Source organism: Balaenoptera musculus, chromosome 1 (genome assembly GCF_009873245.2).
Source record: "Balaenoptera musculus isolate JJ_BM4_2016_0621 chromosome 1, mBalMus1.pri.v3, whole genome shotgun sequence".
Classification (NCBI taxonomy): Eukaryota; Metazoa; Chordata; class Mammalia; order Artiodactyla; family Balaenopteridae; genus Balaenoptera; species Balaenoptera musculus.
This window is the reverse complement of record NC_045785.1, coordinates 143,412,439-143,439,035: the sequence shown is the minus strand read 5'-3', so window position 1 is coordinate 143,439,035 and position 26,597 is coordinate 143,412,439. Positions and strand designations below refer to the sequence as shown.

The following is a 26,597-nucleotide window of genomic DNA, read 5'->3' as shown; positions in this document are numbered from 1 at the left end:
CAGGGGTGGGGGAGGGCACAGGGTGCCCTCAGGCACAGGCATGCCTGAAGCTTCATTTTTGCACCGCTGTCCATTTGGGATTCAAGGTGTTGATCAGTATAATGAAGCAGGCCCATTGATTTATCATCTATTTGGTAATGTCATTGCATTTTTTAGCGCCCTGTGTCTTTTTTGTCATTGGGTTACATTCAGGCACAGTAAGATCAACGTTAAAACCTCCTTACTCAACAGCTTTATTAGTTATAGCATTCCATGACCTTTCTCAACATTCTTAAAGAAAAAGATACAGTGTAATGTCGCTTTACTTTGCTTATTGTCCTTTGTTGGGGGGAACAAAGCATTTTCTACAGTGGCTATAGCACATAATTATACAGCTTTCAATGGCAGTGTCTTGGTATCAAAGTTCAGAGGAGCCTTTAGAAAAAAAAAAAAAAAAAGATGTTTTGTGGCAGCCTAGGGAGGGTCTCATCTTTCCTTCAGAAAATAGTTCAAGGCTCTTCTGTCAAGCTTCCCTACTTAGAGCTTTTTCTCCTCCTGCTTCATAAAGTTTAAAGCAGATTCAGTGGAGTTCTATGATCTATTTCCTTTGAAAGATTGTTCCTCGGCACAGAGAGGCCCTTTGACTTCAAGAGTTCACAGATTCATGTCTTTAGGTATCATATGTCTGACCTTATCAGTTACTCCATTTAATGTCAGAGAAAAAGTCTCAACTCTTTGTGTTTGTCTGTTTTGCCTCTGTGAAATGATTTGGTGAAAAGACCATCCTTTTTAACACACCACTGAGAGGCCGTTTCTGCTGCAACCTACCCTGTGGCTTTTCTCTCTTTAAAAAAAAAAAAAAAATTGTCCTTGTGTTTTGTGTATGGATGAGTTCACAGTGAGAATAGAATTATACAAGGGCAGGCGCACACACAAAAAAATCTTTTGCTTTCCTCCCACACCTCCCCCCGCCCAGTGATCTATTGGCTCTCTTGGTGGCTGTACCCCAACAGGCAAAGCCATTTAGCAAACACAGAGGTGGCAGCCGTGGCCACTGCTGGGACAGCATTGGGTTTTTCCCTTGCTTCGACCTACCCCTAAGGCCTTCATAATTAATTGTCCTTCAGAGACGAGGAAAGTTCAGAGACAGTGTGTGGCATGATGGCCATTGTCTGACGTTCAGTTCTCCTCGCCTCGCCTCTTTCTCTGTGCCCCACAAAGGGTTATCAATAGGAGAAAGGGAGCCCATCCTCTGCTGAGAGCCGCCGGTGGTGGTTGGAGCTTTCAGTGGGTCGGTATCATTGTGTTCGGCCCATCCTGGATTAAATGTCTGCAGGTCTAACCACCTTTTGAAAAGCAGCCTGTTTATTTCGCCTAGATTAAACAAACTCATTGAGCGAACCCCAGGCTTGTTCAAAAGTTGGTGATCCCTTTTCACGTGGCAGATAACATTTTAAATCACATTTCCTCACCCCATCCCACCCCAGCCCCGCCCCCAGGATTTTATGGCACTTTTAACTGTTTGGTTCTTTTTCAGCCATAGGGCAGAAAATGAAATGATCATGCACTCACTTCTCTTAACCACTTCAGTGTACATTTGCCAGAATGAGTGTTTTTGCAAACATTCTTTTGATGAAGCGTAGGACTTTGGTTCTTGAAAGTAGATCATCCTCGTTTTAAAATATTGTTTCACCTTCAACGATTGCCTCAAGCCAGTCTTCAGTGCTATTTGGTAACAGGACATAAAACAAATACAACCTGTTCCCCGCCGCCCCCCCCCCCCACCCCTGCCCTTTTGGCTGAGATACCAAATAAAGATGCACTATGGAGACAGCTATTTGAAAACTAAAGGGAAAAGAGAGCGATTAATGATGATTATACCACTGTTCCTGTTAAATAGAGTGAAGCCAAGAAAACAAATAGAATCGTTCTTCCTAGGAGCAGTTGAACTAGCACGTTAGAGAGGTTTAAGATCGCTTCCCTGCAGTGTTCACGGAGACCTCAAGGCAGAAGGAAACCGTATTTAAAGAGCATTTCTGTGTCCCTGAGAGCAGCGTCTTCTGGAGAAAGGGGCCTACAGGATGGCCAGAATCTATTCTGTCCCTGTTGCTCTTTGAAGACACTTTCACCACAGACCCTTTGCTATTTAAAGAGAACCTAGATCTGGAAGTTGACACAACGAATAGAGTCATACCAAAAAGGGGATCATAAAAAATTAAAGTTATTCTTATGAATCTTTCATTAGAAGCAATGAAAAGGGACAGTAGTGTAGTCTAAGTCCTTTGTGTTGCCAGCCCTTCTTCCGGCCTCTGGGCTATTGTTCTTTCAGCTCCTCAAACAGACTTTTCACTTTCAAACTGACAAAAGTCACTTAAAAGCCAGACAGCTGTACTAACACACCCACCTTACGAAGCCGGAGCCAGGGCAGGTGCCGAGGCCAGCTGAGAGACCTTGTTTAAAATGGGCAGGGGCAGCTCCCTCCTGCCTTCCTGTTGTTTTCGTGCTCGCTTTGAGGTGGACCATTTATTGCTACTGTGTGATCCTCCCTCCCAGGCGCCCCCAAATATTTCTTGCATTTTCTTTGCAGCAGGAAACCTTGACACTCATGCTAATGTTTGTCCCTCGGGTTGTATGGCTAGGGTCGGGCTCGTGGAAGTTGGAGCACAGAACTTAGCAGAATCACAGGGAGTTTGACTCAAAACTCTTTCCTTCCGTTTCTCCCCTTCCTTCTCTTTTTCCAGCCTTTTCCAACCAGTCTGAATCTCTCGTAAGCTTTTCAGATTTCTGTGGCCTCTTCAGGAGTAGCTGGGATTGGATAAAACACAGCCACCAATGATGGGGAACAAGCCTCACCTTAGGATGCGAGATACAGCTAGAGAGAGGTAGGCAGGTAGTCCTGCCTGCATCCCAGGCCTCAGGGCGCAGACGCCATGGGCCCCGGCGAGTCCTCCCCGTGTGTGTATTACAGCCCCCCTGCTCCCCTGTCACCTTGTGTACAGTCTGGTCTGTGACACTGATGGTGATTATGTCATTATTTTGCTCTGGGGGCCCTGGCACATCTGCAGAGCCCAAGCACATCTTCTTTGTTGCGCTGGCAATCGTCCTGCACCACAAATGCTTCATTAGCCCTGCTGGCGGCCTCCTTGCCAGACGCGAGTGCCCAAATCCAGGCTTCTTTCTGCTCCATTCTTTTGTGTAGCTGATGATCGCGTATTCATCTTCCTGGTTCTTCCCCATTTTCCTCGACTTCTGAACTCCAGATGTCCCAGTGTTTTTGCCCAGAGCCCTTGAAAGTGTACGACGCGAAACAAGGCGACTCTTTACCCCTTAACCCATCCTCACCCCTTCCCACCTTCCTACTTTTCTCCTCCCCAAACGAAAAGTGATTCTGAATATCTCCCCAACGTGAGGACTAACGTTTTCAAACTTGCAGTTTGAAAAGATACCACGGGATTGCTCCCAACTTACAATGGTACTTAGGGTTAGAATGAGGAGTTATTAGACATTGCTTGGAGATGGATGCCTTTCTCCCGCAGCCCCTTCCCTCTCCTTGGCTCTTTTATTTCCTTCTGCACATTGCCACGTATTACCAATCTTCAGCAAGCAGTCTAAAATGTGAGTACAGAAAATATTCTTCATGCCTCGCTGAGCATGTTATAGTCATCTGAAGGTTCTTTTTCTCTGCATGGAATCTTCGTCTGCACTCTACCCCCTCCCAAAATCCCCTGCTCCCTCCTCCTGCTGTCATAACCTTTTTTTTTTTTTTAATTTATTTATTTTTGGCTGCCTTTGGCTCCCCAACAATGACCTATTATTAGATATTGAAAGTGACGAACACGTGGCTGTTTTGGAAACGAGCTAAAACATTTCTCTCAAGTTTTATTCTATATATTTGACGGAGCCACAGCTTTTGTTAAGGTGTGCTGATTTCTACATTAACTGCAGTAAATTTTAGAGCTTAATATCTTGGGCTGTGATGGGTACTACATAATCGGTATGTTTAATTTCCCCTTAAATGTGAATTAATTGATCTGTGTTAGCAGCTTCTCCAATAGAGAGTTTAACCAGTTCCATCCCCCCACCACTGCAACATAAGATGTTTCCAATGTCCCTCTGTTTGAGTAAAATGTAGATTTTAATTTTAAGGTCTACTGAAAGGAGTAAGTTCATATTTTTATGGGAGGCATGGTCAGATCATTGTCCTGAATTCTAATTCGGAATCCTAGGACAAAGACCCTGGCAAGGATTAAAGAAAACCCCCTCCGAGGAATGAGTTGCTGGGTTTTTTTTGTTTTTTTTTTTTCAATAGTAATCTTTTTTATTTATTTATTTATTTTTATATTTATTTTTGGCTGTGTTGGGTCTTCGTCTCTGTGCGAGGGCTTTCTCTAGTTGCGGCGAGCGGGGGCCACTCTTCATCGCGGTGCGCGGGCCTCTCACCATCGCGGCCTCTCCTGTTGCGGAGCACGGGCTCCAGACGCGCAGGCTCGGTAGTTGTGGCTCACGGGCCCGGTTGCTCCGCGGTACGTGGGATCTTCCCGGACCAGGGCTCGAACCCGTGTCCCCTGCATTGGCAGGCAGACTCTCAACCACTGCGCCACCAGGGAAGCCCGAGTTGCTGTTTTGTACTAGGTTTCTGAGCTTACCAGTCACTGACCCCTGTTCTGAATATTAGGAACAAGCCAGGTAACAAAGTGAGGACAGAGGTGACCAGATCAGTAGGCCGCCAGCCCTGGGCAGGGAGCACGTAGAGAGAGGCGGGTACCTGTCACTGACTGCATCATTTTCAAAAGACTCAGGATGTCCCCAGAACATTCCTAACCTGCCATTTTTAGATCATTATGGTTTTATCACCCCTGGGTTTATTTAAACCTTTTTAAGAATGTAACTCCACTCTCAGAATACACCACTGCTCAAGGTAGTAATTCTCTAAATTTCTTACCTGCTGTGAAAATCGTATCTTCTTTGTATGGCTGTTAAAGTGATTTCCCTGGAACTCCAAAGGGATATCCCTTGTTAGAATATCCTGGGATTTGTGAACAGGGCTGGGGCCATATTCTCCATTTCCTCTCTGATTTTATAGACTTCGATCATTACTCCCTCTTAATCTTCATCTCTCCAGATTGAGGAGCTCTAATCCTTTTTAAAAGTCTAATCTCATACAGTAAGTGGGCTGTGCTTGATCATTTTAGCAGCCCTTCTGTAATGCTCTTCCGGCAGGACCATGTTTTCCTGAGGGACAGTTACAATTACAGGACAACAGGGCAGAATTCCAGTGGGCGGCCACATCACGGGTTTTATACCTCACATACACCTCCAATGCGACTTTTTTGATTGCCCCCAAAGTTCATCCTCAGAAGCTTGATTTCTTGACTAGCATCTCAGTAGCACTTACTGGTTAAAATGATCCTGTGAGACCAATTTATGAGACCCTTGGCAAGTATTCTTGCAAATCTGATTGTGTCTACGGAACATATCCAGCCAAATAAAAATTGCACAGATCCACCCTGCTGTGCAGATGTTTTCAGTGTTTTTGTAGATAACGTATTGGAGTGTTTGACATCATGAAGACACAGCCTTAGCCTTGGGCTTGAGTCTATAAAAATGACAACTAAGGCAAGAAAGCTCTGATCTCTGTATTATTCTCAAGCAGGAAACAAAATGTTCACTTACAAGTAGGTATAATTTTATATAAAAACGTCACCTTGAGATCTTAAAAGGGACTTCCTTTGGGGGAGTCTTTCCAATGTCAGTGGTCCTGGACTAATAATAGTGTAGAACTTAAGAGCATGGTTTCTGGAACCAGTCCCTGGGATCAAATCCCAGCGCTGACACTTTCTAGCAGTGAAACCTTGGCAAGTGTCTTACCCTCTCTGTGCCTGCCTCAGTGTCCTCATCTGTAAAATGGGGGAAATGATAGTGCCTACCTCACAGAGTTGTTGTGAGAATTAAATGAATGCCCATGAATATGTTAGCACAAAGTCAGCGCTATATAAGCATTTGCTTTCATTCATTTGTCAAGCCAAAGAAAAGTTACCTTGTCGCCACTGTCAGTAATCCAACTCTTGCATCATTTCCTGCTGACCCTAAACAGGAAAACAAACAAACAGAAGAGCAAACAGAGAGCTCCCGTTAGAATTGGGACAAAGAGTCAGTGCAAAACTGGTTTTGAAAAGAGAAAGTGATTCCTCCTGCCCCAGGGTTGGCTATAAAGATGACAGCAGCCCGGAACAGCTCCGGGCTTATGGAGTCATGGGTTCCAGGTGAGAAGGGCAGCCACGAGATGACAGGGTAGTGTGGAAGGAGCCCCAGATTGGAGGGTCTGCCCCTGGCAACACCTGCCTCTGTGGGCTCCACTTTGTTCACCTGTAAAGTGATAAGATTCAAGACAGAGCTTTGTTCTAGCTCTGAAATTCTGCGATTCTAGAACAGAAGACATTCTGCCTTCTCTACATAAGTCCTGTGCAGGATGCAAAGCTTTAAGCAGTGACTGTGGAGACCCTGGGAATACAGATGGCAACCAGGTGGAACCACTTCCACCCTTGGGGTGCTGCTGTGGCTTAATTATCTCAGTAAAAATCTCCAGGGTGCCCAGTTTAGTGTTCTCCCATGGCCCTCTTTGCAGATCTTTTAACAGTGCCCTTGGAGATGTGGCAACTCCCTTGCTGGGATTATAGAGGCGAATTTTTCAAATTCATAGACAATTTATTGGCATTATATTTGCTGCTCACTTTGTTGTGGTGGCTAGGGCAGCCAAACAGTGAGGTCATTCATCCGAGAAGCCCTCATGCCTGTGGGTTTTCTAGGAGACGATATGGACCTGAACAAACTAACAGAGAGCCTGTATACCTGTCCCCACACACATTCCACCGAGGCCACAACTCAGCCCAGGCAATCGGCCTGTGTAACACGTATTAACTTCTGTAGACTATACAACATCTCCCCTCTTTCGAGACAGAACTCATTGTTTTAGATGGTATAACTACCATCACTACTAGGCTTGGTTGGTAGTTTTTGTAAAAGCAACATCACCCTTCCCTTTAAGCACGTCCCAAATGATAGTAATCAATCAGGAATGCCTTTTCCGCTGGGATTTTGTATGTACAAGTTTGTGTTTGGGAGGTATCAAATCCTCACACAGGTCACTTGGATATGTTTTTTCTATCTTTCTTACGGTAATTGTACCCAACCTCTGTTTTTTTTTTAAGGCGACCTTAACGGTGGAAAATAAAATCTGGTACTAAAAATGACTTTTAGTAAAAGGTAATATATTCACTAAGAACAGATATGGGGGTTTGAGTAGGGGTGAAGGCAGAGGCATGATCAAAAGCAGAAGTCAGCTATGCTTTCAAGGCCACTGTACTTCCTTTAATACAGAGAGTATTTTTCAAAGATTTATCATCTTTTTTTTTTTTTTTTGGCTGTGCTGCGCAGCTTGTGGGATCTTAGTTCCCCAACCAGGGATTGAACCCATGCCCTCAGCAGCGAAAGCGTGGAGTCCTAACCACTGGACTGCCAGGGAATTCCCAAAGATTTATCATCTTAAATGACCTGAAGGTGTACAAAATAATTTGTATGTAGACTCCTGACCCTGCCTTTCAGCAGGGCCAGTCCCAGGTCTCAACAGCATCCTAAGTCTTCCCACCGCAAACATTACCTCAAGACCCATGAGGTGTCGGTAGGACCCATGAGGTGTTCGAGAGGACTTCCAAAGGCTCCCGGGGCCCTTCTGGAATCTGTTTCTCTGACTTTCCAAGATATTTACCTTTCTTGAAAAAGGAATGTCAAAGCCCTTCACAAAACTCTTAGGTTGCTTTTGAAATACGGCTCATGCTTAGTTTTGCAAAGGGTAATCCTGGAGGAGAAACCCATAGAGTTCCCTAGAACACAAAGCAGAATTTTTCTGACTTTTTTGCCTTTCATCCCAGTCCCTTCCCAAAACAACCCAGATTTTATTGGGGATGCATCAGCTGTTGTCAGCAGAGAGGCGGTGTCTCCCGTGACCTGGTGTTCTCCGAAGCTCTGTTTATTTAACATCCGTATCTCCCAGTGCCTTCTTTGGTGCTTACTCTGAGCAATGCTATTCTCATTGTCCTGCCTCAACCCCACTTCCTAGCAATTTCTCCCTAGGCTTCTCACTCACATTGCTCCATCCACATGAATAAAGGGCACACAGACTAGTTTTGATGTTAGCCTGGGCAAAGCTTGATTATGAAGGTAAACCCCTGCAGAAAACAATCACGTAATGCATTCTCCAACGAAACAGGAGTAACTGTGGATTATCTGTGCCCCAGCTTCCTTCATGCAATATTGGAGAGTTGATGCCATGTTGTTTTTGAATAATCTCCCATCCAAGAAGGGCAGCAAGCTTGGCCCTATTTATCCTACTGCCTCACCCAGTAATGGTAGCAAAAGTTAAACTTCAAGCACTATCAGCCTGTCTTGAACTCAGACGCGGTTGGCACATAATTCATGGGGTTGACTTGAAGGGAAGTTAGTTAAGGCTGCAGAGTGACTGGTATACTGCTTATTTTTCCATCGAAGCCGATTCATTACCTGTGTCACGAAGGAGGGATAGATTCCTCCGTGTAGTTCGTTTGAATATTTGCTGGCAGGAAAGCTCCTAACGAAAAGCTCCCTGTCAAAGCAGGGCAAGACTGAGGTCCACCTGGCTCTTCGCATCTCTCTGTGTGGTCCATTAACTATTCCTGTAGACACGGCCAGCCTTACACGCATCTGAGGAGTGGCGTGACAATGTAGGTTGAATTCGGGTATGTTGATCCCAGCTACCCTTGCAAGAACAACTAGTGTGCTGACCCAGTGAGGGACACAGGATTAGAGAAGAATGAAAGAGCATTAGGCCTTCAGAAAAGTGGTTAGCTCTTAAGTTTGGCTGAGAGCAGGGTTTGGCACACTCTGGCCTACAGGCCAGGTCTGGCACTGAATCTGTTTTTTATGACCCTTGCTAAGAAGGGTTTTTATATTTGTAAAGCATTGTGAAAAAGAAGAATATGCAACAGAGACCAAATGTAGTCCACAAAGCCTATGTATTTACTGTCCAGCCCTTTATAGAAAAAGTTTGCCGACCCCTGGCTGAGGCTTTTTCTCTCTTTGGTAGAACATGAACTCTCTGAGATCCTTTCTAGTACTGAAGTTCCAAAACTATGCTTCTTTGATGCAGTAGTCTCGGTCCAGATCTTATCCGAACAGCCTACCAGATGTGTCATTCCAGCAGAGAGCTCACCCTTGTTTTTTTTGCTGTTTTTATTTATTTATTTTTGGCTGTGTTGGGTCTTCGTTTCTGTGCGAGGGCCTTCTCTAGTTGCGGCAAGCGGGGGCCACTCTTCATCGCGGTGCGTGGGCCTCTCATTATCGCGGCCTCTCTTGTTGCGGAGCACGGGCTCCAGACGCACAGGCTCAGTAGTTGTGGCTCACAGGCCCAGTTGCTCCGCGGCATGTGGGATCTTCCCAGACCAGGGCTCGAACCCGTGTCCCCTGCATTGGCAGGCGGATTCTCAACCACTGCGCCACCAGGGAAGCCCTCACCCTTGTTTTTAAGATGGGAGAGTATCTTTATAGTCTCTCGGGGGTGGAAGGATGGGAGAAAATATTAGATTTTAGTTTTTGATGCCTTTTCTATGGTTTTGTTTTTGTTTTATTTTGATTGATGCTCATTTAAACTTGGAGTCATGTGTTAAGACGTGTTTGGGAGAGAAGGAAAATTTAACTCATTACAACAAATAACACGACAACTATTGTATTTCCTAATACATACAACACCAAGACAAGCATGAGCAAACAAACTAGCCGCTTTAGGTATATTTGGTGAACCAGATTTCAGCGGCACAAAATAATTTTGACAGCCTCATAGAGTTTATTATAAAGACATTCGTCATTCCATTCCCAGCAAGCTAGTACTTCCTTTTCTGGGGCTGTGGGAGAGATGGTTTTATTTATCTTGGTATCTATAGGCAAAGCTGCCAATGGAATGTTTACACAGTTTAAAATGTATACACAAATTATTAACAGGTAGCATCAATGTGAAGACAGTCTTTTTTATTACCTAAAGTCACAATTTTTCAAAATGCTCAATCCCAGCACATTTTATCAATGTGTATGTTATCAACATCTGAAAGGTATAGGAATTTTATTGTGAATTCTGTATTTTGTGAATACCCACTCTTAAAAGGTAAAAGATGCAAATTCAGATGAGGAAACAAAGAAACTCCTCAGGGCAGCCTTGGCCCTTCCTTCGTGCTGTTGAGGGAAGTCCGTGTGAGGGGTGATGGCCAGGCCCATACGGCCACACCGCAGACCAGAGTCCACTGCCTGGCATCCTTTTCCATGGCGTTCCACTGTCGAGTCAAGGTAGATCCTTAACTCCCTCCTTGCAGTTCCCATGTGACTATTCGTTCTTTTTATTACATTCCCTCCAACGGACTGTTTGCACCATGTCCTAGCCGGGCGCCACTTTGCCGGCATTTATAAGAGCTGGTGTGGCATCAGGGGATGGCGGGCAATTTCACTTGGAAGTGTATTCCCACAAGCTCAGTGCAGGCCCCTGCTGTGGCCACAGACAAGAGACAGGCTTTCCTTTTGCCACTTTTCCTAATTATCCCTGCAGTTCTTGCAGGCTGGCTGAGAGAAACCTTGAGGCTGTTGCGTGGATCTCGCTCACTCAGGGTCCTTCCCCGGCCCTTCCCCAGGTTGGCCTCCCCGCCCCCAGCCCCTCCCTTGCATATTAACATGACATTGCATGGTACTCCCAGAACGGAGCGGCTTGCACCAGCTGAAACCTCTGATCCCAAACCCACTAGAGAGTTTGGCTTTTGGATTTTGGCAAGAAAGCCTGTTGCCCATCAGGTCAGCATGAATAAAGATTTCTTTCTTCCTTTCTTTTTTTAAAGTCAAGCATCAACTGACACTGCCCCCAGAGCTCGTTTTCTCAAGACAATTTAACCCCTTCTCCCAAGTACATTTATTTTCTATTCTGAACGCGCGCATTATTTTGTTTTTCTCTTTTCCTGTGAGACAACCAAGAAATCTACCCTATGTAAAATTTGAAAGCCAGATCAATTCTAAACTATCTTATCATTTTTAAAGTATGTTTATCCAGCTTTGTAGGAAGAATGAGCAGGCTGTTTGAAGGCCACATACTTTTCAAACCTTGGTTGCAACACGTTTGCCCCGTTTTGAAACTGTCTTTATCAGGCCGAGAAAACGAAAATCTATTTGACAAAGTGGCACTCTGGCCAGTTTATCTTGCAATATGGCTTTAGTTCACTGAGTCTATTGATTTCCTTAAATTAATGTTTACAGAATGCTACTGAATTTTGCTCAACAGAACATTGTTCTTTTGAAGGTTTACAAAAAAAAAATGATACAGACTGTTACTGCCATGTGTTCCTTTGCTTAGACGGAGGAAACATGGTGGGGGGGGGGTTCTTTTTTCGTTGTTTTGTTTTAAGGATAGCCTTGAACTCTAGCCACTTCCTATAAGCATTTAGCCTTCACATATTTAAGTAGCAAAACACGTAAGTAGGAGGTGAGCCCACTCATAGGCCTAAAGTTGTGTGGGCATCACGCTAACCTAATCCCGTAAGGTCCCTGAAAGCTGAAACCACCTGGAGCATCAGAGTCAAAGAGACTTTAGTCTGAAGCCCAGTTGTGGCCGCAGAATCTTCCTCGGCCTCATTCAGTGTAGCGTATGCAAGCAGTTTTGTAGCCGATGCTCCCTGAATAATTCCAGTCCTTTGAAACAGAGGTGCGAGCATCCTATTAAAATTTAAACGCCATGTAGCCATTTGGTAGGAACTCTTAAATACAACACCTTGCTCTTTGACTGTGGTGCTCAGTGCCTAATACACAAAACCTAGTCTCTGGAGTTGATTTTAAAATTGGCCTTTCCAGGGAAGCTTATGTGGCCGTTCAGCCCCTGACAGGATTCTAGTCACAATCATGAAATGACTGAAATAAAACTTGGGCAACACAAAGCAACTTTTCTCAATGTGTTGACTCGGCCAATAAAATCAGCCACATGAACCACCTCAAAGCATCTCTCAAGACACTGCTTTGCATACCCTTAATAATCACAGTGAAATGGCTCCTAGGAAGTGGATGGACTCCTCCTTAAGGTTCTAACCACCACCTTACATTTGGATACTGTTTTACTCTTTGCAAAGCACATTCGTGCTTGTTTTCCCATCCAATCCTTCCCCATAATGAGAGGGCATTGGAACACAATCTCACCATTCCCTGCACCCTTTCTGCCCTTCTGAAGGGCCAGCTAGTCTGCGGCTGTACACACAGGATAAATGCGTGTGTGACTGCTAAGGGAGACCCCGTAGTCACAGCATCTTGCCACCATCTTTCATAGGTCCGCGATTCCCCTCTTCCACCTCTGGCAGGAGAATTCAGTGAGAGTGAGACAGTGGAGAGGAACAGCAATAACGTATCTGTTCTTCCCTTTTTGTCTGATAATCTCAATGAGGAGTTACTAAAGCATCTGAGTTTATCCATTTAAGTCCACTCTGTCTGCAGTCTAAGTCCCCAGCTTGTGCCACTGCCGTCAGGAGATATGTCTCTCCTTGATCAATATTTACTTAACAAACATCAGGGATGGGAGAGTTTGTTTAGAGGAATCACGTGCACACTAGGGTGAATGAATGCTCGGGAAAGTACTTCAACTTTGTCTCCTTTCCTAGGATCTTGATGTTTGTGTGTGTGCACATGCACGCAGCCACGTACAGATGCCCTTTTTCTTTTTAACTTCTCCAAAGACACTTAGAAGTCGTCTAGAAAAATGCCTCACTGTATATGGTTAGTACATTATTTATCCCTTAAGAGAACTCACGACGTCAATTCAGTTTCAAAAATCCTGGCCCAAAGTTTGCTTTTCCTTTCGTGCTCCAGTACAGGTTAAACATTTTGGAAAGGCTCTTAGGATGAATTAGATGCACAAGCATCTTCCTTTGACCCCTTTCAGATGAGTGGAAGGGAAGAAAATGCAGATGGAAACAATAAAAGCGGTTTGATAGGGCAACTTTAACTATATACTACTGATGGCATTACATCTTTTTTTTAGAAAGCCCAAGGAGAAAAGTAGCTCTCGAGATTTTCAAAGCCTCTTACCCAGTTTTCGGAATGAGACGTGTTTAACTCTAATAATAAATACAAACACCACAGTGTTGAAGTTTAGAGATCGCTATTCTTTCAACTTCACTCAAACAATTGCTTGAAGGCTCAAGTCAGTGCCTTCAATGCAGTTGAGTTGGAGGCATCTGGGTCTAGTTTGAGGGGTTTTGTTTCTGTGTGGGTAGAGGCTGGGGGGGACTGTGGGAGTTATTTATTTATTTGATTTTGTGAATCGGAGTTGTAAAAGCCATCTGAAATATTCATGCAGAATTGTCTGAGAAGCCCGTTTCTGTTTTATTTACTGCACAGTAGACCAGCCACAGCGGATTAGTTCTACAATACCCGTAACAAAAGCCCAACAGCTGATGCATGTGATGTTAGGAGGTGACAAAACAGTTAAAGTATGCTGCTGGCTACAGGCAAGCAGTCAGCAGATGCAGACAAAAGGGTTTGTGACAAGAATAACTCTCTCTCCAAGGCGAGCAGTGAAGAGTATCCAAAATACCAGTACCCTTTTCTCCTTGACATGGTCTTCTTACAGTCAGCATTTTATTGCCCTTTTATAGTATTTTTTTTTTAAATGGAGGAGGATGAAGAAAGAAAACCCACACACACAAACTAATTCACCAAAATACTAGCCAGGATTTTACTTTCCCATCAGTTAGCCACTTCTGCCCATATATATGTTTCCTTTTCCATTTCCCCACTGAAGTTTGAAAAAAAAAATAGTTTAAAAGATGAACCTGAAAGGTGATCTCTCTTGATAAGATCGTAATCTACTGATTGATTAGCTTGATAAGCCATTTGAGCCATTGGTTATTGGGGAGGGGCCAGGGAGAGAGGTCAATGCCTGGTTTGTTTTCTGTCCATTTCAGCAAAGATCATTCCACTGATGAAATTAGGCCAGTGGACCAGTTTTTAAAGGGGATGGAGGATGGAAAGGCATCCACGGAGAGCTGTGTAAGGGGCAGGGTTTAGGTCCCCTGCAAGAGGCCGATGGACGAGCCTATGGATGTTTCAGAGGTGTGAAAAATCAGCTTCTCTATCTCCAGAAAATAGGAGAGGCTGTCTTCTTTTTAACCTTTGTAATTCCCCTTCTATTCTCTGTGACATTCATTCAGCTGCCAAGAGCGTTTGGCAAGGTTTGGGCCAGTGAGCACACTTCCAGTGACCGCTAACCTTGGTATGTCCTGACACTTATGATGAGTGTCTGCAGGACACAGAAGGCAGGCAGCCTGCTATGTCAGGCTTTTATTATGTACTGCAGAGGCTAGGGACAGTCAGTTTAATAAAACAAATCATCCTTGAAGGTAAAGCAACTGGGAAGAGGAGGAGGAAGACGGGGGGGAAAATGTGTCTTTGCCACTCATTCTGATTAAAAAAAAAAAAAAAAGAACAGCAAAACAACCACCCACCCAACACACCGTGTGTGCGCGCGCCTGTGTGTGCGCGCGCCTGTGCGCACATATGGGCAACTCAGGCACGGGCTGACAGACTTGAAAACATCCTCCCGTTTCTCCCGTTTCATCTAAGCCCACAGGGCCCTCATGTGCTCTGAGGAGACTCAAGTGCAAACAATTGTGATGAAATGGGTGGATGCTGATAGCCAACCCCCTTGAAATGTATGAGTGCATTCAAGTACCTCCCCGCAGTTCTATTCTCCTCCAAATATCAAGTCAAGGAGAGGCAAGACCATTTGGGGTGAGGTTCCTATATTGGGACGCCTTTTATCAAAGCAAAGTTTCCACTCTCCTCTCCTGAAGAACACTCAGCACTGCAGCTCCCACAATAGCCTCAGAGTCCCAGCCAGAGACTTTGGAAGCCTTTTGTTTTTCCCCTGTGGCATGTCCAAAGGCATGGCCTTCCCTCCCCCTCCCAGTGGCCTGCATTGTCTTGCATTCCAGGGACTTGATTGACTGTTGCCACCTGATGCTGAGGAGATACTCTAGGGTTCATTCTGCAGATTGTTGGGTTCTATTAAAAGAAACCTAGATAAGGGATTACTTGTCACTAAGGGATTTTCTGCAGATGTTTATTAGTGATTGGAAATCCATTAGGTGTGAAGAGGTACTGAAAAAATATGGGCAACACTGTTCTCATAACCCTGAATTCTAAGATACCCCAAAAAAAACATCAGAAAGGACTCCCCCACCCCTTACTCTGTTAAATGCAGTTGGGGAAACTTCTGGCAGAGAGGTAAGGGTCCCTTTTTCATGGGTGATAGTTCTACCTGTGGATGGAATTCCTTGGCACTCAGATCAGTTGCTACCCATCAATTTACCTCTCTGGAGCCACCAAAAAAGATTAATTGCTCTAGTACTAGAGGGTCTCATTATAACTTTCTTTTACCTAGCCCAATCCATTGCATGAGTATTGCCTCAAAGTAAGCAAGAAATTAGCAAACCATTTGCAAAGAATTCATCCCTTCCCAAACATAAACCAATAACCATAGTCTCCTCTTGGGAATCTTTTGTGTCATTTGCACTTATTTTGAAGTTACTAGCTCTTCCGTGGTTTTTCTAAACCACAGATCCACAGCTTGTCAAGGTTTTGATGCCTCTTATAAGTAGGAAATTGCATTAAAAAGGAGCCAGCATGGTTTAATGGAAAGACACCTGGATAAGTTATTTCACATGAGTCTCTTCATCTCATAATTTCTTCATCTCATAGAATCTGTTTCTCCATCTATAAAATGAGTTCTGAGATCTATTTCAAGTCTTTAAATTCTGTTTTCTATCCTTACTTTAAAATTCCTTTTTTTTTAAGTATTTAGGGAGAAGATAAGTGTGACTCTAGAGCAGTGTAGAACAAAGCAGAAGGCAGGGTCTCATTATGAGCTGTTTATCAAAGATGATGCGAAAGAACTCTGTGAAGCATTGTGAGGGATACGCAGAATAGAAGCCAGGACTTCTTCTCTAAAGACATCTTATGATAAATTCATTACAACTAGATATAAGTAGGTGAAAAGTTAAATAACATCAAGACACAAATACAAAAGATGTTAAAAGATAACCCAAGATTACTGCCAAAAGAAATGAATGTTTAAAACAGGGTAAGACCCACTAAAAACCAGTAACCAGCATGGCGAATGATAAGGAATAACAGGATGGAGGCTGCATGCACCCCCAAAGAAATTACTTTGAGTTGTTCTCTCAGGCAAACCCTAGAACTACGCTTCTTCCCTCCTCCAGGGCTGATGCTATTCTAGATGCACCTCCCTCCTCTGACTGTCTTAAACATCAGCCCTGCTCCCTTGGCCCCTGGCTCCCCAGATCTCTTGGGGGTCCTTGGAGTGGGTGGGACTTCATCTGGAGCCGCTGCCATACCCTCTGTCCCTACAGCTCTCCGCCAGGCCAGGCCGCATCCCCGAGTATTCAAGGAACATAGATCTGCATCGTGGATCTGTTGCCAATGGCCAGGGAAACCACTCTGATGATGTTTCTGTAGCATTTGGCTAACAGCTCCCAAACCTAGTAGTTAGAGCGGGTAGTTACACTGCATAACTGTTCTCCAGCCAGAATCCCTCTCTCAATAATGCCCACTTGATAAAATGTGAAGGATCATCTTTGGGGAAGAGGGAGGAGTACTCAAAAAGGCTGCTTAATGACTTTTTATTTAGTATAAGGTGACTAGGAGGGGTGATTGCTCTTCCAGGCCCTTCCCATCCCACAAATACTCACGTACGTGCAGGAGGTTGGGGAGAAAATCATCAAAGTTCAGTTGAAAATGCAGATGAATTCTCAGCAGGGAATGGCCTTTGGGGTATATGGGTTTGCACATCCACGGGGGACAAGGTGATGTTTCCATGATTTTCCAGGCAGTGGTGGGGACTGTGTCCTAAGAAACTAGCCAATATCTTTGGGAGGGGCTTCTCAAGCTTTTCACTTTTTCTAGATTCTGATCAGCCCCAGATGGGGGCCCTTTTTTTCTGGGGTGTTATTAGGTTTCCTTCAAAGGACAAGTGACTTGCCATGGGATGCACTGAACTTCTTTGTCCAACTCCAAATATATAAGGCAGGGATGGCTGGTATCTTTTTCGTTTTCTTTAACAGTTACTATCATTATAAAAAGGTCCACTGCACAAATTGAGAAAAGGTGTGGAGAAAGGGATCAAATGTGTTCAAAATGACAATCCCTCCCTTTTACTTTGGTGAGGGGTAAGTGTGAACCAAGATGAAAATATATACCTCTTGTATATGTGTAGACAGATCTGTCTACACATATAACTGCAGTGCATTTTACTTCTCATATGTCTGCACTTAACTGTAAAAATAAAACATTATTAATGTATAAGTACCCCACTAAAAGAAATCTACAGAGTGTCAGTGTGTATTTGGAAAATTATGAGTACATGGAATGATTCTGTGAATACATTTCCTTGTTGTGGGGAAAGACAGGCCATGCTTTACCGTGCAACTTACAAAGAATACTGAATAAGTACATCAATAGCTATTCCTTTCCCTAGACAAGAGGTTAGACTATTAAATAAACAACTATTAATAAACAATTAATAAACACACACACGAAACACCCACATATATACTCACTGCTCTGGGAGAAAAGGATTAACAGATAGGGATTCTGAAAAGAATATTTGAAGAATGTTTATCTTAGAGTACAATGACTTTGAACAATTCCCTTAATTTCTCTGAGCCTCCATTTTCTCACTGTAAAATGGGGTTAATAATCACAGAGATGTTGGGGGAACTGAATGACATAATTCACACTCAGTACATAACACAGTGCCTGACACATAATAAGCAGTCCAAAAATGTGGGGTTTTATTATTGCTATCAGCTGCATAAATCACTCTCTCATGGAGCAATTCTAATCTCAAGGTAAAGTATTTTTCAATGTAGGATTTTAAAATTCAGTACAAATTTTGTATTTTGGGACTCAGTGTTAATATCATTATCTTACTCTTGTTTTTGTACATAGAGGACAGGCATACCTCAGAGATATTGCAGGTTCCATTCCAGACTACCGCAATAAAGCAAATGTCGCAATAAAGCGAGTCATAAATTTTTTGATTTTCCAGTGCATATAAAAGTTATGTTTATACTATATTGTAGTCTATCAAGTGTGCAATAGCATTTTGTCTTAAAAAGTACATAGCTTAATTAAAAATACTTAATTGCTAAAAATGCTAAGCATTATCTGAGCCTTGAGTTGCATCTTTTCGCAATAGTAACATCAAAGAGCACTGATCACATATAACCATGACAAATATAATATTAATGAAAAAGTTTGAAATATTTCGAGAATTACCAAAACGTGACACAGAGACATGAAGTGAGCAGACACTGTTGGAAAAATGGCGCCGATAGACTTGCTCCACACAGGGCTGCCACAAACCTGCAATTTGTAAAAAACGCACTATCTATGAAGCACAATAAAGCGAAGCAAAGCGCAATAAAACAAGGTATGCCTGCACTTTATAGTGCAGATATTTTAATATACAATTTAACATCTGAGTCAACAATCCTCTGATACAAGCAGGAAACTAAGATTTTCGCTATCTTCATCTATAGTGTGGGTTTAGTTTAGTTTATATCAAAGGCCAATTATTATTCTACTTTTGAGAACAAATTTTGTTTTCATAATGGAAATATGATTCAAATTCTGAACGATTAGGTGGAGACTTGCTTCTGGAATACACCTATTTAATGAAATGAGGAATCCCAGAGGTATGTCCCCTTTTTTCTACTCAGATATTCACAATGGAATCCCAGTTTTTCAGTAGTTCTGCATGTATCCTTTGCACAAGTCTTTTTCTAAAACTCTATAAAGCTGTCAACCCCACATTACAATGCTACTATATATAACGACTTTACATAAGAGAATAGAGGCCGGCCATTTTTAGAAAATGCAGGTGTCATGTAAGCCCCTTTCTGAAAGAAAGAACTTAGCTCAATTTCCTTTGAAGAACTGGAGACTTGAAACTGAAAACTTTATTAATGCCATTGTCTCCTTGTATCAGCAGGTTCCAGAGAGATTCCTGGAAGTTGCGCAGATCACATTACGGGAGTTTTTCAATGCCATTATCGCAGGCAAAGATGTTGATCCTTCCTGGAAGAAGGCTATATACAAGGTCATCTGCAAGCTGGATAGTGAAGTCCCTGAGATTTTCAAATCCCCAAACTGCCTACAAGAGCTGCTTCATGAGTAGAAATTTCAACAACTCTTTTCGAATGTATGAATAGTAGCAGTCCCCTTTGGATGTCCAAGTTATCCGTGTCTAGATTTTGATTTCATATATATGTGTATGGGAGGCATGGATGTGTTACAAAATCAGCTGGTAATTCCTCCTCATCATCTTTCTCTCATTTTCTTCTGTTTTCCATTGCAAGGGGATGGTTCTTTTCCTTCCGCCTTTAGTTTACTTTTGCCCAAGGCCCTTAACATTTGGAGACTTAAAATAGGGTTAATTTTCAGGGAAAAAGAATGTTGACGTGTGTAAAGTCTATATTAGCAAGGAAGGGCATTTTTAAAAGATGCTTCTGCTGGATTGATGGTTTATTGCGCATGGCGGTTGGCGGAGGGAGACCCGTGACACAACACTACTCTGTAGTTAGTGATGTGTCTCTTGTTTTTACTGCTGAGAAGGTCGGAAAGCTCAATGAAACCACTTGATAAACTTAAATATTTTGTTTGGTTTGAACTCAGTAAGTCGCTTTTTATCACACATTTAAAAATAATGCCGGTGGCAGATGAACAACTCACTTTTCAAAAGTACCCCAAAAGGCCAAATTTTAAAAAGAAACATAATCACTAACCGTCAAGTCTTTCCTAAGAGAAATGGCAAACACCACAAGCTAGTACCATTTTCTTTGGAGGCAAAGCAGTTTTGTACAAAACTGACTCTTTCAAAATGAGACTGGAAATTCATGTGATTTCTAGTCACCTCTCGAAATTTTGCAATAGGTTCTTCTTGGTAATAAGTGAGTATCTATCGTTCTTCATACAGAAAAACCCCTATAACGTGTTATCATTTTCTATTTATCTTGCTTCAGATACTAAAAGGCACATAAGTTTCAAATTTATTCTTTGCTCAACTTTGTTTATGTGGTTTAAAAGAATTATCATTTCTGTTTAATATTTAACACTTTTTTTTTCCAAAAAACACTATTTTCCGAATTCCTTTCTATGGTAAGGAATAAAGGACATCCCAACTTGACCATAAAATTCCTGCCTACACTATAAGTTTGTTAACAGCTGCTAGCTGATGCGATCTTCCCCTCCTGAGAGGAGTACATATGAGAATGACCTATTTTCCTATACATTTCCACTCTACCCTGATGGATATTCAAAGTGGTGACAGTCTAATTTTTAAGTGTTTCTTCATTTTAGGTACAGCGTTTTAAAGAAATTGATACAGTCTCTTCTAATTCAGAAGCTAGTAATTGACCAAAACGTGAAGAGTGTATAGAATAGGAGAGTTTGGGAGTTAACCCAAAAGACACAATTTCAGCACACATAAGAAAGCTAGCTGCTATTTCATGCTTTCTTCAATGGTTCTCCTCTTTTTTCTTTTTCTTTATTTTTTTTTCCAGTTTTTCAAAGGTGTACAAAGTCCCATACTTGCTTTTAAAAAGCCGTATGGCATTCACACTTGTTTTCTTAGATGGGTTTTGTGTGCAGATGCAGTAAGAATTCCTTTTTTTTTCTAATAGTGTTTTCCAGAACCCTCCCTCCCCTTTGGTAACTTGATCTACATCTCCTAAAGTGACAAAGTAAAAAAAAAAAAAAAACCTGGTATTTAGATCGTATACAACATAAATATCATTTTTTCTTTGATTTTTATAAAAATTACATTTGACTTTGGAGACTGCAGGTTGACCCATGTAACTAGGTGACCCAATCGCTGTAATTTAACATCATTTATAAATTCTGCTGATGGACAGGAATGTATGAAGGCAATTATTGTCAGCACAAAGCCTTAAAACCTGCTGACTTTAAGTTAAACGGCGCGGTCCTATGATGCCTGCGTCATTCAGGAGACACGGCCTCTTGCGGTGTGGACAGAGTGCAGTGGCCCGGGCGGGAACACCCTGGGCCTTGCTCTGCACCCACAGCCAAACACATGGCCCAGCTCGCAGGCTCCTACACAGAGCCATCAGAGCCAATTTGTTCTTGTTCTGGCTTGTTTGGAAAAAAAAAAAAAAAAAAAGAAGTGTTCGGATAATCATCACATTGGAATAAAATGAAAACCAAAAAAAAAAAAAAAAATCAAATCAGCACAAAGTAGGGAAGCAATCTCAACTTGTGGTCACACTCTTTCGCCTTGCTTCACGCCCAAGAGTATGACATTCATTGTTCACATCAGTATAGAACTGGGTCTTTGCTGTTCCATGTAATTCACATCACCATTGTGTTGCCATTTGCAAGATAAAAGGCAAAACCGTAATGTCTTCACCTATAAAGATAGATTGCTAGTATCTTCCTGATCTGGGGCAAATTCAGTATTGATTCCAGAGGTATTTGAATTTTTAGTATTATTCTCCCCTGCCTTTCTAATTGAAATAGACAAATTAAGCAAAAATGTGTGTTCACAACCAAATGTTGATGCACTTATCTACAATAATATCCTCTCAATGTTCACTGAGGCATAGAAATTGTTTCAGAGTAGAAATTGCAGCATGAGGAGAAACTCACCTCACTGTCCTGGAAACAGAACTCAATCATTTTGCTTTTAGGTGATTCTTTTCTCTTTCACCATCATAAAATCTTGTGCCTCCCAGTGCACTGGAAAATGACAAAAGCCTATCTCTCAAAACTCCTATTTAACAAGTTTTCTTTAAGTCACCATCTTTCCAATCTTAGCTCAACTCTCACCAAGTAAAAATTGGCGACTTGGGAGAAAGTTCACTTTCTCTGGTGGGAGGGTGAAGGACTAGGGACAGTTTACACAGGGAAACAAAGTCTAAAGTCCATGTTGAAATACCACATTTCCACTTATTTTCTGCTAACCCTAAATTATTTTTGCATCTACACTTGAGGTTATAGTCTGTGCCTAGACCTAAATGCACCAGCGGGGGGATTTTTAAAAATCCTTCAAAATCCCAGTTTTTTCCCACAAGTACAATTGTTCTTGTGCCTTCTGTGGCTTTCGATTTCATCTTTTTGACTTTATTTCCAATTACTACAGCTGCAATAAACACTAGATTTTTTTTCTGGCTGTTTGACATAACGTTGATAGCTATGCATATTTTGTGTCTTTTTAAAACAAAGCAGGAGAATACGTTTTTGAAGAAGAGAATTTTTAGAACAGTTTGATACCGCAAATTATTTTTTCCTCAATTGTTTGAGCAGCATTCGAGTTTTGAAAATTCTTGTAGAAGCCAATTTTTTGTAACTGTGGTGCAAATCTTGTGTTTTCTTAGCCTAATGAAAAGTAGTATAGAAGCAATATTTCATACCATGTGCTATATATGTGTGTGCAGATGTGTGAACATAAAAACACATACACACATATACACACATGTAAAAATATACATATATATATGCGTGTGAAGTGGAAAGCTTACCTTTTCCTATCTAGATTTAAGGACCTATTTTAGGCATTTGTTATGTTTTGTGAAAAGAATGTTCTATTTGCAACAACAAAACATTTAATTCTTACTGTATCTCTGGCTGTTTAATGAGGACATTTCACTTTAAATGGTAAAACAACGTGGAAGATGGTAGAATGTAGTAATTATTTAAGGAAATGTTCACCCACATATTCCTGAAGTTTGCTTTGTGCCTCCAAGTATTATTTCATTAAAGTGTTTTATGTTTGCAGAATCTTTGTTGCTGTGCTAGGGATGTGGGTGAATATCATTTTTAAAAATTTTAAAAACAACAAAAAAAAGCAAAACAAAAACACTAAAGCAAGAGGGGAACTTTTATAAAGCAATGTAAATATTTAACCTCATGGCTGTTGTTACGTAAGACATGAGATTTTAATAAATAACTACATTCTCACAACATCTGTTGAATTTATTAGGAACACTTCAGTGACTGTATAGACAGTTGAAAGCATTCTTGAAAATCCTGCTCTCTACTTTTAAAAGATAACAGTCTCTTTCATCAGATGTCAAGGGCAAGGGTAATGCAGTTTCTGTAAATTTATGAAATTTCTTTTCTGTGTACATGAAGACATTTAGTACGTAACTTCCCTCCCCCCCCCCCACACACACATACATGCATACACATACAGGTTAATATTAAGTCATAAAGCTAAAGATTTGGGGGCTTTAAAAATAAGATGTCCCCCAGAAGCAATCATAAATTCATCAAAGAAAAAGTGGTTTACAGACTCCCCTGAAAGAAGCAGTGTACATGTGAGGACAGAGCAGAATCTCTTTGCCATGTATATTATAGAATCTTCATTGGTGTGAATAGTACAAATGTTTCGTTCTGGTACAAACTCTGTGTTTGCAAATTACAAGAAGCATTGTTTTCGAAAAGCTCCCCTTAAAAGAACGTAACTGGTTTCTATGAGTAAGCAGTTACTGTATTGCACTTACATGTGATGTTGAAGGAAATGCAGTTTTGTTTTCTGTAGATCTGTTGGTTGTAAACCATCCATAAGACTAAAGCTAAAATGCTCATATTCAGAGCTGGGATCAAAACTGGTATTTAACCTTTGCATCTTCTTATAATCATCCTTCTAAGAATATAACGGAATCTGGAAGCATCTGGACTTTGAGTCTTTTCAACTGAGCCCTCTCTCAAACCTGACACCCCCGAAAATGCACAGACATGAACAGAAAAGGCAAACAGACTGGCCCTCTTCTGTGAAAATGGGCTTCATTCTTTATTTTTTAAATATTCGAATATTCTCCATAGGTGGGAAAAGCAGTTTAAAATTGTATATTACCACTTCAAAATTAGAATTAGAAAAGCAAATGTATTTGGGGTTGGTCTCAGCAATACCCAGAAAAATCAAAGGTCCTGGCTTCCCCCAATATTGTCCCAGCCATTTCTCATATGTATATAGTATAAACCGTGACAAAACACTGCCTTTATATTATTTAGCAATATGTTGTAAATAGCATTATTAAGCTCTTTTTTTTTGTAATAAAGACCCTTTGATTTGAATATAGTACAATAACTGAACTGATAAAGTCAATTTTTGATTTTTTTTTTTAGCTAGAGGCAATTTCAATTGTGGATTTTTGTTGTTGTCTATTGTTCTGAAGACTTTGCATAATTTATTGGTTTAATTTATCCTAATTTATTTGATGAAGGTGTACAATTTTGTATTACCAAGGATGTACTGTAATATTAATTGATATGATAAAAAAAAATGAGACTCCCTGTCCATATTAAAAAGTAAATAAAAAGGTGCAGTAGACAATTGATTTTAAAGTAAAAGTAAAAAATTTAGTTTGGCAGCTACTAAATTTTAAAACAGGAAAAAAAAAAAATAGTTGTGGGGGAAGGGTGGGAAGGGGGTTTTACTTTGTGTGTTTAAGCTTTTGTATACTCTCCAAACTTTTACCTTTTGCTTTGTACCACTTAAAGGATACAGTAGTCCAATTGCCTTGTGTGCCTTCCATCTTCTCTTAAACTGAATGTATGTGCAGTATATATGCAAGCTTGTGCAAAATAAAATATACATTACAAGCTCAGTGCCGTTTGATTTTTTTTAAACATGTGACATTTAATTTTTGGACCTGTGTCCAGTTGTAGGACAGCAGGCTAGTTGTGACTGTAATATCAGTGATGGAGTTTTCCTTCCTCTCCCCACACTTGGCACTTTATTTTATTTATTTATTTATTTTTGGCCACGCAGCTTGCAGGATCTTAGTTCCCCAACCAGGGATTGAACCCGTGCCCTCGGCAGTGAAAGCGTAGAGTCCTAACCACTGAACTGCCAGGGAATTCCCTGGAGTTTTCTTTTTATTGCAATTCTTAATTATGTTGATACAAACCTAGGATCAATGCATGCAACTCCTAGAAATGATCTTTTTTATTTCAGACGTTTGTAGTAAATGGCTAGATTTCTGTCTGAAAACTCTTCTCACAGATTTAACTTTAGCCCTCAAAATTTAAAAACGACAAACATTTTGGTTCAAAACAATGTTGTGAGCTAAATTCAGTTCAACGATTGCTAATGTCTCATGATTTGAAGAACAAGGAAGGATGTTCCCCCGAATCACAGAATGGTAAATATATTATTTGAAATATGGGGAGTGAGAGCTTGTGCTGTTTCTACTTGGTTGAACTCAGAACTAAGTCCTAATGTAAATTCAAAACCTTTCTAAAGTGTTCCTTTAGACATGACTGGCAGCATGTTTCATACTAAGAACATTGGTTGTATGGCTTTTGAAATTTTTCTTTATCTCTTTTGCTTTGGTTTAAAATCATGTCTCCTTTATCTTCAAATCAGGAGCATGAAGAATCAGCAGAAATCATTGACACTATTAAATGTCATTCACAGCTGCACCTCCCTTTCCATCCACCATATTATTGTTCAGTGAGTCTTCATCTCTCAGATGCCTTCATTTGCTTTTCCCCTCAATGATGAAAACTTGGTATTTTGACCCTGTTGTCATGAGGGTGCTTAAAACCAATGCAATCTCGAAACTATTAAGTGCTAACAGTACTTTTCCACTTTCAGCTCTTTTTCTATCAATGGCACAAACTTAAATTCCAGTCTTCCTAACTAAATTGTGCAAAAGGGCATGCCTGTGTCCCTCTAGGCCAAAATATTTATTCCCTGATTGGAGAAAAAAGGGAATTCCCCCCAACTCCCTTCTACCTGCTCTTGAAAGGGAGAAGGCATTTGTGGTAATGTAATGACTTCCATCTTCTGATACTTACTTAACACCAATCTGCTTTAAATCAGATTGGATAATCCAGGTAGAGACTAAATCACTAAGAAGTTACAGCAGGTGGTAATGTTTTCTGAGAGGAGGTTTATTTAAAATGTTAGCTTCAAATCATTGCTTTTGTGACTCTAATTATCTGACGGCACTAGTCCAGAATAATATGTACCATCCTTCTTAACATTGATCTGAATTCTGATCACAAAACTCTTTCCACATATGTCTGTCTTGATGCCTGGCAGTATCCTTGCTATACTTGAAGGTATAAGTTTCACCAACTAATAGTAAAGAAAAGGTTAATTTTATTCATCAGTACCTCCATTTATCATCATAAATGATTTACAAGTTTTTCTTAAAGACTAACAGCTAAAGATCATCACATTTTTACAATTAATTTACTCACACATGCTAAGGTGAGGGATAGATGTCCCTGAATACAAGTCATAGGAAAACATCAAATATTTACTGTGTGTTACCAAGTTCTGGGGTCTATGAACACTCCTGAAGGCATAAAATACAAGGGAGGTATTTATAAAGGAAAAGAGCTCATACAATTTTAGAAAACAGCTGATATGATATCTAAGCAAAATGGTGAAAGATTACTAAAGAGATAAATGGTGCCACACATTCCCCCATGCCCCACAAGCAATATAACCCTTTGGAGGG

The 26,597-nt window shown here is 41.3% G+C and overlaps 1 protein-coding gene across 1 annotated transcript in view; it reads left to right on the top strand.

Annotated features, from left to right (window-relative positions):
• PROX1 (prospero homeobox 1) overlaps positions 1-24,407 on the top strand; it is a 44,499-nt gene extending 20,092 nt beyond the window's left edge. Inside the window, exon 4 of the mRNA XM_036852399.1 lies at positions 19,097-24,407. Coding sequence (XP_036708294.1) covers positions 19,097-19,282 — 186 coding nt within the window. The 3' untranslated portion in view covers positions 19,283-24,407. The remainder of the gene's footprint in view (positions 1-19,096) is intronic.
• Positions 24,408-26,597: the final 2,190 nt, after the last annotated feature.